This window comes from Entelurus aequoreus, linkage group LG25, assembly GCF_033978785.1.
Source record: "Entelurus aequoreus isolate RoL-2023_Sb linkage group LG25, RoL_Eaeq_v1.1, whole genome shotgun sequence".
In the NCBI taxonomy this organism is placed as follows: Eukaryota; Metazoa; Chordata; class Actinopteri; order Syngnathiformes; family Syngnathidae; genus Entelurus; species Entelurus aequoreus.
Genome location: NC_084755.1, coordinates 3,257,622 through 3,275,674, shown reverse-complemented (window position 1 = coordinate 3,275,674; position 18,053 = coordinate 3,257,622). Strand labels below are relative to the sequence as shown.

Here is an 18,053-nt window from a genome sequence, read left to right as displayed (position 1 = left end):
AAAGCCACTGCCAGTAACTACAGTCGGTCGCTACATCTGTAAGTGCAAGTTAAAACTCTACTATGCAAAGCCAAAGTTAATTTATCAACAACGCCCAGAAACGCCGCCGGCTTCGCTGGGCCCGAGCTCATCTAAGATGGACTGATGCAAAGTGGATAAGTGTTCTGTGGTCTGATGAGTCCACATTTCAAATTGTTTTTTGGATGTCGTGTCCGCCGGACCAAAGAGGAAAAGAACCATCCGGATTGTTCTAGGCGCAAAGTGTAAAAGCCAGCATGTGTGATGGTATGGGGGTGTATTAGTGCCCAAGACATGGGTAACTTACACATCTGTGAAGGCACCATTAATGCTGAAAGGTACATACAGCTTTTGGAGCAACATATGTTGCCATCCAAGCAACGTTACCATGGACGCCCCTGCTTATTTCAGCAAGACAATGCCAAGCCACGTGTTACATCAACGTGGCTTCATAGTAAAAGAGTGCGGGTACTAGACTGGCCTGCCTGTAGTCCAGACCTGACTCCCATTGAAAATGTGTGAAGCCTAAAATAGCACAAGGGAGACCTCCGGACTGTTGAACAACTTAAGCTGTACATCAAGCAAGAATGGGAGAGAATTCCACTTCAAAAATGTGTCTCCTCACTTCCCAAACCTTTACTGAGTGTTGTTAAAAGGAAAAGCCATGTAACACAGTGGTAAAAATGCCCCTGTGGTTAAATATGTTGTCTTTGCAGTCTATTCAATTGAATATAAGTTGAAAAGGATTTGCAAATCATTGTATTCTCTTTTTATTTACCATTTACACAACGTGACAACTTCACTGGTTGGGGGTTTATACTTCATATACTGCTTTCTTCCCCCTCTCTAACTGCCATGGTGGTCCTGATGCATGATGACCATGGTGGTCCTGATGCATGATGATCATGGTGGTCCTGATCAGGTGATCGTGCAGCGTTCTCTGGCCGCCAAGACGCTGACTCATGCAAAAGGTGGCTCTCTGCTGGCGGCTTACCTCAAGCTTCTGCCTTTCTTCGCCATCATGTTGCCCGGGATGATCAGCAGGATACTTTACACAGGTGGGATTTTTTTTCATTTTTATTTGAGCAGCGCCAGTTACTTTAGAAAACTCCTTTTCTTTTTAAATGACATGGTCATTACAATTTACCTTTTTACAAAAAGTCAAAATAATGGCTTTTTTTTGCAGCTATAAATTCCCACTTCTCTCTATTTGTGTTACTTGCTGCTTAGTGTCTACAGTCACACCTGGGCAAATTAAGGCTTGGGAGCCACATGTGGCCCATTAAAGGCCTACTGAAAGCCACTACTAGCGACCACGCAGCCTGATAGTTTATATATCAATGATGAAATCTTAACATTGCAACACATGCCAATACGGCCGGGTTAACTTATAAAGTGACATTTTAAATTTCCCGCTAAACTTCCGCTTGAAAACGTCTATGTATGATGACGTATGCGCGTGACGTCAATGGTTGAAACGGGATTCGGACACATTGAATCTAATACAAAAAAGCTCTGTTTTCATTGCAAAATTCCACAGTATTCTGGACATCTGTGTTGGTAAATCTTTTGCAATTTGTTTAATGAACAATGAAGACTGCAAAGAAGAAAGCTGTAGGTGGGATCGGTGTATTAGCGGCTGGCTGCAGCAACACAACCAGGAGGACTTTGAGATGGATAGCAGACGCGCTATCCGACGCTAGCCGCCGACCGCATCGATGATCGGGTGAAGTCCTTCGTCGCGCCGTCGATCGCTGGAACGCAGGTGAGCACGGGTGTTGATGAGCAGATGAGGGCTGGCTGACGTAGGTGGAGCGCTAATGTTTTTAGCATAGCACTGTGAGGTCCCGGAGCTAAGTTAGCTTCAATGGCGTCGTTAGCAACAGCATTGTTAAGCTTCGCCAGGAATGGAAAGCATTAACCGTGTAGTTACATGTCCATGGTTTAATAGTATTGTTGATCTTCTGTCTATCCTTCCAGTCAGGGGCTTATTTATTTTGTTTCTATCACGTTAGCTCAGTAGCTAAAGTGCTTCGCCGATGTATTGTCGTGGAGATAAGAGTCACTGTGAATGTCCATTTCGGGTTCTCGACTCTCATTTTCAAGAGGATATAGTATCCGAGGTGGTTTAAAATACAAATCCGTGATCCACAATAGAAAAAGGAGAAAGTGTGGAATCCAATGAGACCTTGTACCTAAGTTAAGGTCAGAGCGAAAAAATATACGTCCTGCACTGCACTCTAGTCCTTCACTCTCACGTTCCTCATCCACGAATCTTTCATCCTGGCTCAAATTAATGGGGTAATCGTCGCTTTCTCGGTCCGAATCGCTCTCGCTGCTGGTGTAAACAATGGGGAAATGTGAGGAGCCTTTCAACCTGTGACGTCACGCTACTTCCGGTATAGGCAAGGCTTTTTTTATATCAGCGACCAAAAGTTGCGAACTTTATCGGCGACGTTCTCTACTAAATCCTTTCAGCAAAAATATGGCAATATCGCGAAATGATCAAGTATGACACATAGAATAGATCTGCTATCCCCGTTTAAATAAAAAAAATTCATTTCAGTAGGCCTTTAAAGTGTTATTAACGGGGCCTGCAGATGATGTGGCGTGCGCAGATCCGACACGCTATTAAAGTGTTATTAACGGGGCCTGCAGATGATGTGGCGTGTGCAGATCCGACACGCTATTAAAGTGTTATTAACGGGGCCTGCAGATGATGTGGCGTGTGCAGATCCTACGTTGTGTACGCAGATCTGTGGTAACCCAGTAGGATGTACGGACACCGCCTACGTCAGACTGGTCATGGAGTTGCTCCCCGCAGGTTAGTTCCACTTCCTGTTTGGCCTTCTCGGCCTCTAAAAGCTGCTCCTACGTCCCTCAGGCCTGCGAGGTCTGATGATGGCGGTGATGATCGCCGCTCTCGTCTCCTCACTCACCTCCATCTTTAACAGCGCCAGCACCATCTTCACCATGGACCTGTGGAAGACGTTCCGCTCCAGCGCGTCCGAGTGGGAGCTCATGATCGTGGGCAGGTAAACCTTCACTCCACACCAAAGTCCTGTGGAATTGAGCAGAAGTGGTTTTTGAACACCTTCTAGAGTGTTTGTGCTGGTGCTGGTGGTGGCGTCCATACTGTGGATTCCTGTGGTCCAAGCCAGTCAGGGCGGGCAGCTCTTCATCTACATCCAGGCCATCAGCACCAACCTGCAGCCGCCCGTCTCCATCGTCTTCCTCATGGGATGCTTCTGGAAGAGGACTAACGAGAAGGTAGCATCTCTTTAGACACAATTAGCCACCTTTCATTAGCAAGAGAAAATACAATAACATAAACTATAATTCAATGCTACAAGTTAAGATACATTTTCATTCAACATTTTTGTATTTATTTCATATTCAGCATTTCAAAATAAAGTGCTTTGATATTATATACTGTATAATATATTGTATATATTATATAAAATATAATATATCAGTATATATTATATACTGTATAATATATTGTATATATTATATAAAATATAATATATCAGCATATATTATATAAAATATAATATATCAGTATATATTATATAAAATATATCAGTATATATTATATAAAATATAATATATCAGTATATATTATATAAAATATAATATATCAGTATATAGTGACTTTGGGTACTTAGAAAAGCGCTATATAAATCCCAGGTATTATTATTATTATATACTGTATATATAATATGTAAATATTACACGTTATATTTTATATTGCTACTATGGTACATTTTTTGTCTACTTAATACCTGCATTATCCTTTCCATCCTTTGTAACTGAGCTACTGTGTGGAACAATTTCCCTTGTGGATCATTAAAATGTGTCTAAGTCTAATATATATTCAAACGGTAAATACAATTGGAATTGAAGGTTGTACCTTGGTAATAACTTGCACATAAAATGTTTTGGCATTTAAAAATAAGAGATTTGATGAAATCAAAATAAAAAAAATAAATAAAAAAAGGAAAAAACATTTTTGGGGGTGTATTAAAAACTATATATGGAAAAAGTAATACAATTGGAATTAAAGGTTATACCTTAATAAAACCTTGCAAATTAAGTTTTAGCATTTAAAAAAAAAAAAAGAAAAAAAAAGTGATTTTATAAAAGCAAAATGATAACAAAAAATAGAAAAAGTTCTAATGGGAGCATTTTGAGTGGATTTCAAAAAATATACAGTACAGGCCAAAAGTTTGGACACATTCAATGCATTTTCTTTATTTTCATGACTATTTACATTGTAGATTGTCACATGAAAACTATGAATGAACACGTGGAGTTATGTACTTGACAAAAAAAAAAAGGTGAAATAACTGAAAACATGTTTTATATTCTAGTTTCTTCAAAATAGCCACCCTTTGCTCTGATTACTGCTTTGCACACTCTTGGCATTCTCTCGATGGGCTTCAAGAGGTAGTCACCTGAAATGGTTTTCACTTCACAGGTTTCATAGTTTTTGATGCCTTCTGTGACAATCTACAATGTAAATAGTCATGAAAATAAAGAAAACACACTGAATGAGGAGAAGGTGTGTCCAAATGTTTGGCCTGTACTGTATATTAAAATGGTAATACAATTGGAATTAAAGGTTGTACTTTGGTAATAACCTGCACATTAAAAAAACAATTTTTAAATAAGTGTTTTGTTAAAATAAAATAAAAATAATAAAACTTTAATACAATTGGAATTAAAGTTTATACCTTAATAAAACCTTGCGAAATGAAGTTTTAGCATATTAAAAAAAAAAGTGATTTTATAAAAGCAAAATGATAAAAAAAAATAGAAAAGGCATTTTGAGTGGATTTAAAAAATATATATTGAAAAAAATAAGACGATTAAAATGTAAAGTAATACCTTGGTAACAACTTTCAAATTATACACATCAAAAAAAGTTATTTTTAAAAATGGATTTCTACAGTATAATAATGTATGATTTCAATTAGCAATTGCCAATTTCCTACATACATTTCTTTACTAGCATTAATTACCATAAAAGCAGTAAAAGGTTCAAATAAGATGACCATAAATTCTGCAAAAATTGTGCAGTTTAATTGAACAAAATAACCAAAATATTTTGATCATAAATCTACACTGCAAAAACAGAAATCTAAGTCACATTAAATATGTCAAATAAGGGTGATATTTGCTTATTTTCTGTCTGATAAGATCATTCTTCTCACTAAGCAGATTTGATGTTAGAGTGTTTTACTTGTTTTAAGTGTTTTTGCTCCTAAATGATGTCAGTAAGATATTACAGCTTGTTGCTGAGATGTTATGACCTATATTGAGTAAAACATGCTTGAAACTAGAATATCAACTGTTGTGTCATCAACACTCACAAGTATAAAACTACTTTTTCAAAGTAATAATTTCTTATTTCCAGCATGAAAAAAAAAAATCATGATGCCGAGCGCATATCATTATGTCAAGATAATGGCACTTTTGCTTAAGAATATTTTTCAACATATTGAGCAAAAATTTCTTTTTTTTTCTACCAAGAAAAGTGCACTTGTTATTAGTGAGAATATACTTATTTTAAGCTATTTTTGGGTTCATTGAGGTTAGCTCATTTTACTTGTTCTATTGGCAGATAATTTTGCTTAGTTCAAATAAAATACCCCTCATTTTAGTAATTTTTTTTCTTGTTTTTGAACACTGACTTTTAGCAGTGTAGGCGCAAAATAATCAAGAGCCCTGACCTCAACCACCTTCGGTGTGACTCCTGACCTCACAAATGGACACAACTCTTGTAGTCTTTCACCTCACACATCGAGGTGTCCTAATAACAATTAACATACCACACGGTATGGTCACCTTCCTCTCCCGCCAACAGGGTGCATTCTGGGGCCTGGTGGTGGGCCTGCTGGTGGGCTGCATGCGCATGCTGCTGGACTTCATCTACCCGGCCCCCCTCTGCTTCGAGCGCGACAACAGGCCCGCCGTGATCAAAGACGTCCATTACCTGTACTTCTCCGTAGTTCTGTCCCTCATCACGCTGGTGGTGGTGGTGGGAGTCAGTCTGGCCACAGAGGAGCCCACAGCAGAGCAGGTCAGACCGCTTGTGTTCGGAGTCACTAGTCGGGCACAAAAACCACAGCATTTACTCCATTTTCTTTTCCCAGATTAATGGTCTGACTTGGTTCACACGATTTGTCCACGTGGAGCGCAAAGAGCTCAACTCTGAGTTGGTCACGCCTCAGACGGCCGAGGTAGCAGGAAGACCAGACGAGAGCAGCGAGAGAAGAGGTTTTTCTTGTCCTTCTATGGAATCGCTTGTCCAGGTCTGAGTCTTCATCTGTTCTCCAACATCCACCCTGTAGAGTCAACAACGCCCAGTGGGAGACGTCCATCCAGGCTGGTGTCTGCCCTCTACTGGCTGTGTGGCATGGACACCACAACAAAGGAAGGACAGAAGATGCCGGAGATTCCTGCAGAACCTGAACGCAACAAACTGGAGGAAAATCCGTGTCTGCAGCATCTGGTGAACGCAAACCTGATCATCTGTCTCTCTGTGGCTGCTTTTGTCATCGGCTACTGGGCCTGAGGACTTCTGGAAGGAAAGAGGAGCCTTTTGGACTTTAAGGTTGTGTAGCCTTTATAACTCATCTTCTATGACAGCGCCTTCTTGCCGGGTTCTTGTTGGTAAAGCTGTTTTTTTAAATCATTTTTACTCAAATTTGGCGTTTTTCTCTCTCTAAATGTGTAATACGGGTTTTAAATTTGTATATTTTTATTCAGAATGTATATAAGGATCCATTTCAGTAATGTAATAAGTTATTCATTATACATTGAAATATTTATCAATAATAATAATAAACAATTAAGATGGATGTTTGTAGAAAAAACTATTTTTATAATTAAATATTCAGATGACCCTTTAATTTGTTTTTGTTTGTCAAAAATACATCCTTCTCATTCCGCATATCTGAGGTCGGGTCGCGGGGGCAACAGCCTAAGTTAAGAAGCCCAAACCTCCCTCTCCCCAGCCACTTAGTCCAGCTCCTCCCAAGTAGTCCCGAGGCGTTCAGGGGCAGGCCGGGAGACATAATCTCCCCAACGTTCCTGGGTCTTCTCTGTGGTGTTTGTCAAAAATGTTACATTTTATTAAAAATTTAGAAAATGACTTGTTACAACAAATAATGCATTTAGTAAGTTGCTGAATTATATATATATATATATATATATATATATATATATATATATATATATATATATATATATATATATATATATATATATATATATATATATATATATATATATGTATATATATATATATATGTATATATATATATATATATATGTGTATATATATGTATATATATATATGTATATATATATATGTATATATATATGTATATATATATATGTGTATATATATGTATATATATATATATGTATATATATATGTATATATATATATGTGTATATATATATATATGTATATATATATATGTATATATATATATATGTATATATATATATATGTATATATATATATGTATATATATATATATGTATATATATATATATGTATATATATATATAAGTATATATATATATATGTATATATATATGTATATATATATATATATGTATATATATATATATATATGTATATATATATATATATATGTATATGTGTTCAGATTACGTTAAGGTGCAGTGATGACATAACATTTAGATTGTTACTGTGCCTGATTTAGTAAGTAAGAAGACATAAAAGCTCAGCAGAAATGAAAGACGGTGGGTAGGAAGCCGAAAGGAGACTTTTTTTTATACATAAAAATGCATCAATAATCGATTTTTAATCTAATCGTAGCTCCGTAATCGAATCGTGAGGTGCCCAAAGATTCCCACCTCTCGTGCAGCTGTAACATCACAGCTTTACAGATGCCAGGGCGGCTCTGCAGGCTGTTTGTGATAATATTCTGTTTCCCAGGAGAACAAAGAGGTTTTTATTTAAGGTATGTTGGGTATCTATTCAAGTGGAGGTCTTTATTTGAGGAAATACGGTAGTCCGGGCCTAGTGTAGCAGATAAAGAGGACTTTCAAAGTGTTTTCCAAGAAGCTACAAGGTTGCAAAATGTGGAACAAAGTTTATTGAGGGATGCATCACAACATGAATATGTCATATGTGCAGCAGAACAAACGCTGTAAAGAAACAATCTGTATAAAAGCTTTCAATATATTTGGTCAAAGCTTTAAGCTGGAGAAGAATTGGTCATTTGCCAGCATTAACAAAAATACTATTTTTAAATATAGAAAACCTTTTAATAATAAGATATCCTCAAATCAGTTGAAAATGTGAGGTCATTGTACGACAATATGTACTGAACCTCTAATGTGTGCTCTAGAACCGTGTTTTGCAACCTTTTTTAAGCCAAGTCACATTTTTTTCCACTTAAAAAATCCGGAGGCTCACCACCAGCAGAAAACATTAAAAAATTAAACTCAGCAGCCGATATTGACAGTAAAAAGTTGTTGTCGCAATTGTTGGATATGACTTTAAAGCGTAACCAAGCATGCATCAATATATAGCTCTTGTCTCAAAGTAGGTGTACTGTTCATGTCTTCCTTTAAGCCAGGCCTGGGCAATTATTTTGACTCGGGGGGGCCAAATTTAGAGAAAAAAATGTGTCTGGGGGCCGGTATTATTTACCTCACAATAAAGTCTGATTGAAAGCTAAAAACGTCATGACAGACCGCCTTAAAAACGTTATGATAGACCGCCTTAAAAACGTCATGACAGACCGCCTTAAAAACGTTATGATAGACCGCCTTAAAAACAGAATGGAATTTTAAATTGTTTTTTTACTGAATGAGACAGCCAGAATGTACATGAAAATAAAGTATGTGAGATTTACAATATTAACTATGAAGGATAAAACACTGAATATTGACAACATTTGAACGTCACACCCCCTCTCCATCCACATGTACAAACACAGCAAAATATGATTGCCAAGGGTAAAAAAAAAACACCTACTATCTGATATATGTGATATATCACTAAGCTGTAGAACTTTGTTGTAAAAATCTCATTCCGCATCCGTCCCTGACACCCACATTTCAGGCTCTGGAAACACTCTGTGGAAACACTCCCCACCCACACTGCTTGGTGCCTCGTCTGAGCTGCTGTGACTTGCATTACTATAGTAACTAATTAGATACCATAGTAACTAGTATATCATGCAAAAGTGCAGATTCCAACCATTGAAAGACTTAGTATTAGGGATGTCCGATAATGGCTTTTTGCCGATATCCGATATTCCGATATTGTCCAACTCTTTAATTACTGATACCGATATCAACCGATACCGATATATACAGTCGTGGAATTAACACATTATTATGCCTAATTTGGACAACCAGGTATGGTGAACATAAGGTCCTTTTAAAAAAATAATAATAATAAGATAAATAAATTAAAAATATTTTCTTGAATAAAAAAGAAAGTAAAACAATACAAAAACAGTTACATAGAAACTAGTAATTAATGAAAATGAGTAACACTAACTGTTAAAGGTTAGTATTATTAGTGGACCAGCAGCACGCACAATCATGTGTGCTTACGGACTGTATCCCTTGCAGACTGTATTGATATATATTGATATATAATGTAGGAAGCAGAATATTAATAACAGAAAGAAACAACCCTTTTGTGTGAATGAGTGTAAATGGGGGAGGGAGGTTTTTTGGGTTGGTGCACTAATTGTAAGTGTATCTTGTGTTTTTTATGTGGATTTAGTAAAAAAATAAAATAAATGAAATTAAAAAACGATACCGATAATAAAAAACACGATACCGATAATTTCCAATATTACATTTTAAAGCATTTATCGGCCGATAATATCGGCAGTCCGATCTTATCGGACATCTCTACTTAGTATAGTTCAAGACTTCCGGTCATTAGAAAACATGACTGCACATCATAATGGCAGCTACACTTTCCATCTTAAAGATCTAAAAAAAAATGATTTAGGAATGTCCGGCGGGCCAGATTGAAAAGCTTAACGGGCCGCATGTGGCCCCCGGGCCTTAATTTGCCCAGGTCTGCTTTAAGCGCTATTCCTCGCACCTGCTTCGTTTTAGCAATCAAGACTATTTAAGTTGTTGCTATTCTTTGTTGATTGTCATGTCATGTTTGGATGTACTTTGTGGACGCCTTCTCAGCTCCATGCGCTGTAAGTCTTTGCTGTCGTCCAGCATTCTGTTTGTTTACTTAGCAGCCAGTTCAGTTTTAGTTTCGTTGTGCATTGCCTTCCCTAAGCTTCAATGCCTTTTCTTAGTGGCACTCCCCTTTTGTTTACTTTTGGTTTAAGCATTAGATACCGTTTGACCCGCTGTCGTATGCATGTTGGGATCACGACAACAAAGCAATCAGCTACCTGCTGCCACCTACTGATATGGAAAAGTATTGCGGTGACTCTGCTCTAGACAGCACCGACACTCAACAACGGCACAATATTTGCAAATTATAATAATTCCTGGTTTGTAAAAACTATTTTTAACCCAATTAGGTGAAATGAGATAATCTCCCACGGCACAGCAGACTGTGTCACAGCACAGTGGTTGAAAAACACTGCTCTAGAAGACAAACTGCACTTAATATTGCACTTTTGCCTAAAGATTTGGTCAACACCAACCAGCATCGTTTTATGAACTTTGGTTATTTCTTTGGTCCTTTCCATTTTAATTGTCAGCCATCGTTAAAAGAGCTGTTTCCAACCTGCTCGACGTTACATTTTTTTTAATCCCAAAAAATATAACAAGAATACTGCCAGTCAGCCCAGTGTTTTTCAACCTTTTTTGAGGCAAGGCACATTTTTGTCTTAAAAAAAATCCGGAGGCACACCACCAGCAGAAAAGGTTAAAAAATGTAAACTCCACCAGGTCGTCGTGCCTTATTTTGAGTTTGTTGGTGTCCTCCTGTGTGTAGTGCTTTAGTTCTTGTCTTGCGCTCTTATTTTGGTGGCCCTTCCTGTTTAGCGCTATTCCCCGCACCTGCTTTGTGTTAGCAAGCAAGGCTACTAATGTTGTTGCTATCCTTCTTTGTGAGGACATTGTTGATTGTCACGTCACATACGGATGCTACTTTGTGGATGCTGTAAGTTTTTGCTGTCGTCCAGCATTCTGTCTCTGTTTACTTTGTAGCCAGTTCAGTTTCACTTTCGTTTTGCATAGCCTTTTCCTTTCCCTTTCGTTCATTTTGGGTTTAAGCATGACACACCTTTTTACCTGCACGCCGCCTCCCGCTGTGGTCTGCATATTGGGATCACAACAAACCGTCCTCGTCTCGCCCCACACATTCCGACTTTTACAAAGCAATTAACTACCTGCTGCCATGGAGTGTTACGTGGTTACCCTGCCGAGTTTTACACAGCACAGACACTAATGCCTGGTTCACACCAACGGCGCTTGCCGCGCTTTAAAGCGGCGAGCAAAGCGCCGTCATTTTTGTCAATTTTTCCACGAATATCCCGATCTCTGAAGTAATGTTATGCTTTGATACGCTCTGATATGAATTAGTTGCCGCTTTGTTACCGTTCCTCACGCTTTGATACGCTTTAAATCACGCTTTAATACGTTTTATTACGCTTTATTGAACTTTATTACGCTTTGATGCGATCCTGACGCTTTAAATCCGGCTCTGACATGATTATCAAGCTCTGTTGTGCATTGTTACAACAAAAATAAGAAAAAAATGTGAAAAACTCAGTATACTGTTTTCCACACATTTTTTATATTCATTTATTTTTTCAATTTCTCTTTTTTTTCCGTTATATTATGTTTTATATCTTCATTTCTTTTATTTTTTTCATCTTAATAAATATCTATCTTTCATTTCTTATGCTAGTTGAAAATAATAAAAGGCAATTATCAACACATTTTTTATATTAATTTATTTTTTCAATTTCTCGTTTTTTTTCCGTTATATTATGTTTTATATCTTAATTTCTTTTATTTTTGTCATCTTAATAAATATCTCTTTCATTTCTTATGCTAGTTGAAAATAATAAAAGGCAATTATCCACACTTTTTTTATATTCATTTATTTTTTCAATTTCTCTTTTTTTTCCCGTTATATTATGTTTTATATCTTCATTTCTTTTATTTTTGTCATCTTAATAAATATCTATCTTTCATTTCTTATGCTAGTTGAAAATAATAAAAGGCCTTTCTTTTATAAAACGTAACATATTCTCTTTATTATTAACATTTTCATACAGAAAAATGATAGACAGTAATGTCAAACTGCAACATCAAACAGCAAACTCTAACAGAAGTACAGAAACAATGATCATCGTATAAAAAAGGCAATGATGCAAAAGAGAATGGATTTGTAATCCTGTGTTGGTTTAACATAAAAGTTTCAATGTCACTAGTCAATATCACAGTCACTTCCTATTTGTAGGGGTCCGCGCTTTGAACCAAGATCTGTTAAGCTTTCCTACGCTTTTAGTCAAGTTTTGCTGAGCTTTGTCACGCTTTTTCACGCTTTCATACGCTCTCGGCGCTTTATTCCATTCTTGACAGAGCGCAGAATTTTTTGAAACTGTTTAAAAAATTTTGGCGAACTTGCCGCGTGTCCCGCTTCACTACAAGCTTTCCCACCATCCATTACGACCCTCACGCTTTAATCACGCTTTGTTACGCTATAACGCCGCTTTGCATGCCGCTTTAAAGCGCCGTCAAAGTGCCGTTGGTGTGAACCTAGCATAAGCAACGGCACATTATTGGCTGATTGTAATGCAAAAAATATTTTTGGGATAAATTAGGTGAAGTTGCATAATTTCCCACGGCACACTGGTTGAAAAACACTGAGTTAGCCTATGTTACCATAAGTGGTTCGACTTTTTAAATTTTTTAAATTTAATGTCTATATTGGTAAAAATTGCACGTCGGTCTGAGGAATTTGTTTGGCGCTCATGCATGTCGCTCACCGCCATCTTGTCCGCACGTACACCACCGTAGTCCCAGAGAAGCCACAAACCATTTTCAGACATGTTATGATCCAATATATATACACTACCGTTCAAAAGTTTGGGGTCACATTGAAATGTCCTTATTTTTGAAGGAAAAGCACTGTACTTTTCAATGAAGATAACTTTAAACTAGTCTTAACTTTAAAGAAATACACTCTATACATTGCTAATGTGGTAAATGACTATTCTAGCTGCATATGTCTGCTTTTTGGTGCAATATCTACATAGGTGTATAGAGGCCCATTTCCAGCAACTATCACTCCAGTGTTCTAATGGTACAATGTGTTTGCTCATTGGCTCAGAAGGCTAATTGATGATTAGAAAACCCTTGTGCAATCATGTTCACACATCTGAAAACACTTTAGCTCGTTACAGAAGCTACAAAACTGACCTTCCTTTGAGCAGATTGAGTTTCTGGAGCATCACATTTGTGGGGTCAATTAAACGCTCAAAATGGCCAGAAAAAGAGAACTTTCATCTGAAACTCGACAGTCTATTCTTGTTCTTAGAAATGAAGGCTATTCCACAAAATTGTTTGGGTGACCCCAAACTTTTGAACGGTAGTGTATATATTAAATGATAGCTAGCGTTGGTAGCTAAATGGCTGTCATTAGCTGACCACACACAAAGCCAATGTGTGTGCATGTTACGTACGGGTGTTGTCATTACGTGATAAAAGCCTAAGTAGGGTGAGGTATAATGCTTACAACACTGGGAAATTGGGGCCCTCTCTGCATCCGTATAAATGCTGCAAAACAGCCCCTTTTAAATAAATGAATAATAATTAAAAAACACTATCAAACCTGTTAAGACTGCCAACAAAGCCTTATTGAATCTACAAAAACGTCCTCTGGACCCTTTTTTTTGTTTTGTTTGTTTTTTAATTAGCCAACATGAAGTCTTGATGTCCTGACCTCAATGGACGCTCACAGGCAGGTGCTCTCTGGCTGCTGACTGGGGTCAGGGGTGGGCTTTTTTTGGTTCTGAGCAGGGGGACCATCTTGTTGGCCCTCCATCACCTCTGGGTTCCAGGCTCGCCCAATGCCCTTTATGACCAGGCCGCTGTCTGAAACATGACAGGAAGGACAGCTTCCATTACAATGCAGCTCATCTTCACTCAGGCAGTCGTTTTAGTTTTGTCACACATTACAAACTAAGGTTGAGGTTAGTTTGTTTGGACAGCGGGGTTACGTAGCGAGACAAAACCATGCTTACTTCTAATAGGTTCTATCTAGATACAGTCCTGGTCAAAAGTGTACATACACTTGTAAAGAACATAATGTCATGGCTGTCTTGAGTTTCCAATCATTTCTATTTTTTTGTGATGTAGTGATTGGAGCACATACTTGTTGGTCACAACAAACATTCATGAAGTTTGCTTCTTTTATGAATTTATTATGGGTCTACTGAAAATGTGAGGGTCAAAAGTATACATACAGCAATGTTAATATTTGCTTACATGTCCCTTGGCAAGTTTACCTGCAATAAGGTGCTTTTGGTAGCCATCCACAAGCTTCTGCTGGAATTTTTGACCACAAAATTGGTGCAGTTCAGCTAAATGTGTTGGTTTTCTCACATGGACTTGTTTCTTCAGCATTGTCTACACCTTTAAGTCAGGACTTTGGGAAGGCCATTCTAAAACCTTCATTCTAGCCTGATTTAGCCATTCCTTTACCACTTTTGACGTGTGTTTGGGGTCATTGTCTTGTTGGAACACCCCAACTGCGCCCAAGACCCAACCTCCGGGCTGATGATTTTAGCTTGTCCTGAAGAATTTGGAGGTAACCCTCCTTTTTCATTGTCCCATTTACTCTCTGTAAAGCACCAGTTCCATTGGCAGCAAAACAGGCCCAGAGCATAATACTACCACCACTATACTTAACGGTAGGCATGGTGTTCCTGGGATTAAAGGGCTCACCTTTTCTCCTCCACACATATTACTGGGTATTGTGGCCAAACAGCTCAATTCTGGGACAATAAGATAGGATAGGATAAGTCTTTATTGTCATTGCACAAGTACCGTATTTTTCGGACTATAAGTCGCAGTTTTTTTCATAGTTTGGCCGGGGGTGCGACTTATACTCAGGAGCGACTTATGTGTGAAATTATTAACACATTAGCGTAAAATATCAAATAATATTATTTATGTCATTCACGTAAGAGACTAGACGTATAAGATTTCATGGGATTTAGCGATTAGGAGTGACAGATTGTTTGGTAAACGTATAGCATGTTTTATATGTTATAGTTATTTGAATGACTCTTACCATAATATGTTACGTTAACATACCAGGCACCTTCTCAGTTGGTTATTTATGCCTCATATAACGTACACTTATTCAGCCTGTTGTTCACTATTCTTTAGACATTTTAAATTGCCTTTCAAATTGGCTTTTATCAGATACATTTCCCCCAAAAATGCGACTTATACTCCAGTGCGACTTATATATGTTTTTTCCCTTCTTTATTATGCATTTTCGGCAGGTGCGACTTATACCCCGAAAAACACGGTGCAACAAAACTTTGTTTTCAGCACAAATCCGTTCAAGATTAGACAAACAGTGTACAGTAAAAGTGGTAAAGGAATGGCTAAATCAGGCTAGAATGAAGGTTTTAGAATGGCCTTCCCAAAGTCCTGACTTAAAGGTGTGGACAATGCTGAAGAAACAAGTCCATGTCAGAAAACCCAACACATTTAGCTGAACTGCACCAATTTTGTCAAGAGGAGTGGTCAAAAATTCCAGCAGAAGCTTGTGGATGGCTACCAAAAGCGCCTTATTGCAGGTAAACTTGCCAAGGGACATGTAAGCAAATATTAACATTGCTGTATGTATACTTTTGACCCAGCACATTTGCTCACATTTTCAGTAGACCCATAATAAATTCATAAAAGAAGCAAACTTCATGAATGTGACCAACAAGTATGTGCTCCAATCACTCTATCACAAAAAAATTGTAGAAATGATTGGAAACTCAAGACAGCCATGACATTATGTTCTTTACACGTGTATGTAAACTTTTGACCACGACTGTATGAGTAAATGTGCAAAGTCAACAACACCTGCAGCGACACACACACATGCAAGCAAACCAGACACGTCAGCCAGTTGGATTCTTACCATCGCCTGCCTTGCAAAGCCCATCTTAACAGGCAGGCCGCCACCTCAGACATCTGCAATGTTACACACACACACACACACACACATCCCGTCATGCTCCACAAATCACCCACAGTCACATGTAAGGCGCCACCACACCGTGAAACCCAAAGCTTTACGGCATACGTCACTCCACCTTTCCCCATTCGTTAAAAAGACTGAAGTGGATGCAAACACCTACGTGCAATTACTGATATTATGGAAGAAGCGGGAAAAAAAACGTTTCTTTGAGACAAAAAAGGGGAGGCTACTGGGATAAAAGGACAGTCAAGGATCAACATTGCCCCGGCTTTCACTCGCTGGTGTGAGCTCAAAGACGAGGGATTTTTGACCCATGCTGCCTTGGCTGTGTTCCTGCTTAACTACCAAGTGACTTTCCATGCTCAAATCAAAATGATAATGCTAATGTTAGCTATCGGAAATGTGTGTGGTAGCAATAAATAGCCACCAGCTTGATAGTTCGCAGTTCCACACTAACACGACCAGCCATGCAACAAACTTGAAAGTACTGTATAACGGGGGGGAAAATGTGATGACTGCAAAACGCAAATAACTTTGATCTTTCCACAGTAGGATGCTACATATTTTACTCAGTCATTCTGAATCATTGTGGTATTATTGTGTCAGTTAGACGCTGTATGCACTGGTCCTCATGGAAACTGTGGTCTTCCTTCTGGTAAAACACGACCGCTTTGGTCCGCTGGCACCGCCAAAATCAACTAGGGCTGCAACAACTAATCGATTAAATCGATTAAAATCGATTATTAAAATAGTTGCCGATTAATTTAGTCATCGATTCGTTGGATCTATGCTATGCGCAGTTTTTTATTTTTTTTATTTTTAATAAAATTTTATTTTATTTTACTAAACCTTTATTTATAAACTGCAACATTTACGAACAGCTGAGAAACAATAATCAAAATAAGTATGGTGCCAGTATGCTGTTTTTTTTCTCAATAAAATACTGGATAGGATAGAAATGTAGTTTGTCTCTTTTATCCGATTATTAAACGATTAATCGAAATAATAATCGACAGATTAATCGATTATCAAATTAATCGTTAGTTGCAGCCCTAAAATCAACCAAAACTGAAAGTTCTTAAGTGGGGCTTTAACTGTATATATATATATATATATAAATATGTGTAGCACGCTTATGCACTCAAAAGTGTATGGTAAGTATGCAAGTATAATGTACTCAAAAGACTAAGTGTACAGAAAGTATGCAAGTACCGTATTTTTCGGACTATAAGTCGCAGTTTTTTTCATAGTTTGGCCGGGGGTGCGACTTATACTCAGGAGCGACTTATGTGTGAAATGACTAACACATTACCGTAAAATATCAAATATTATTTAGCTCATTCACGTAAGAGACTAGACGTATAAGATTTCATGGGATTTAGCGATTAGGAGTGGCAGATTGTTTGGTAAACGTATAGCATGTTCTATATGTTATAGTTCAGGGGTCACCAACGCCGTGCCCGCGGGCACCAGGTAGCCCGTAAGGACCAGATGAGTAGCCCGCTGGCCTGTTCTAAAAATAGCTCAAATAGCAGCACTTACCAGTGAGCTGCCTCTATTTTTTAAATTGTATTTATTTACTAGCAAGCTGGTCTCGCTTTGCCCGACATTTTTAATTCTAAGAGAGACAAAACTCAAATAGAATTTGAAAATCCAAGAAAATATTTTAAAGACTTGTTCTTCACTTGTTTAAATAAATTCATTAATTTTTTTACTTTGCTTCTTATAACTTTCAGAAAGACAATTTTAGAGAAAAAATACAACCTTAAAAATGATTTTAGGATTTTTAAACACATATACCTTTTTACCTTTTAAATTCCTTCCTCTTCTT

The 18,053-nt window shown here is 37.6% G+C and overlaps 2 protein-coding genes across 6 annotated transcripts in view; one reads left to right on the top strand and one right to left on the bottom strand.

Moving 5' to 3' along the window:
• Positions 1–6,926, top strand: part of slc5a11 (solute carrier family 5 member 11) — a 28,625-nt gene extending 21,699 nt beyond the window's left edge. Inside the window, exons 9-15 of one of the 2 annotated variants that reach the window (XM_062036774.1) lie at positions 941–1,076; positions 2,735–2,842; positions 2,903–3,053; positions 3,120–3,288; positions 5,888–6,103; positions 6,177–6,300; positions 6,375–6,926. In XM_062036774.1, the coding sequence (XP_061892758.1) occupies positions 941–1,076; positions 2,735–2,842; positions 2,903–3,053; positions 3,120–3,288; positions 5,888–6,103; positions 6,177–6,300; positions 6,375–6,598 (1,128 nt within the window). In that variant the 3' untranslated portion in view covers positions 6,599–6,926. The remainder of the gene's footprint in view (positions 1–940; positions 1,077–2,734; positions 2,843–2,902; positions 3,054–3,119; positions 3,289–5,887; positions 6,104–6,176; positions 6,301–6,374) is intronic. The other variant, XM_062036775.1, reaches the window with a different exon arrangement.
• Positions 6,927–8,126: 1,200 nt separating this feature from the next.
• The window catches only part of arhgap17b (Rho GTPase activating protein 17b), a 67,818-nt gene continuing 57,891 nt past the window's right edge, over positions 8,127–18,053 (bottom strand). For 2 of the 4 annotated variants that reach the window (XM_062036547.1, XM_062036550.1), the window contains one exon: positions 8,128–14,109. In XM_062036547.1, coding sequence (XP_061892531.1) covers positions 13,970–14,109 — 140 coding nt within the window. In that variant the 3' untranslated portion in view covers positions 8,128–13,969. Of the gene's footprint in view, positions 14,110–16,162; positions 16,216–18,053 lie in introns of all 4 variants that reach the window. The other 2 variants (XM_062036549.1, XM_062036548.1) reach the window with 2 other exon arrangements.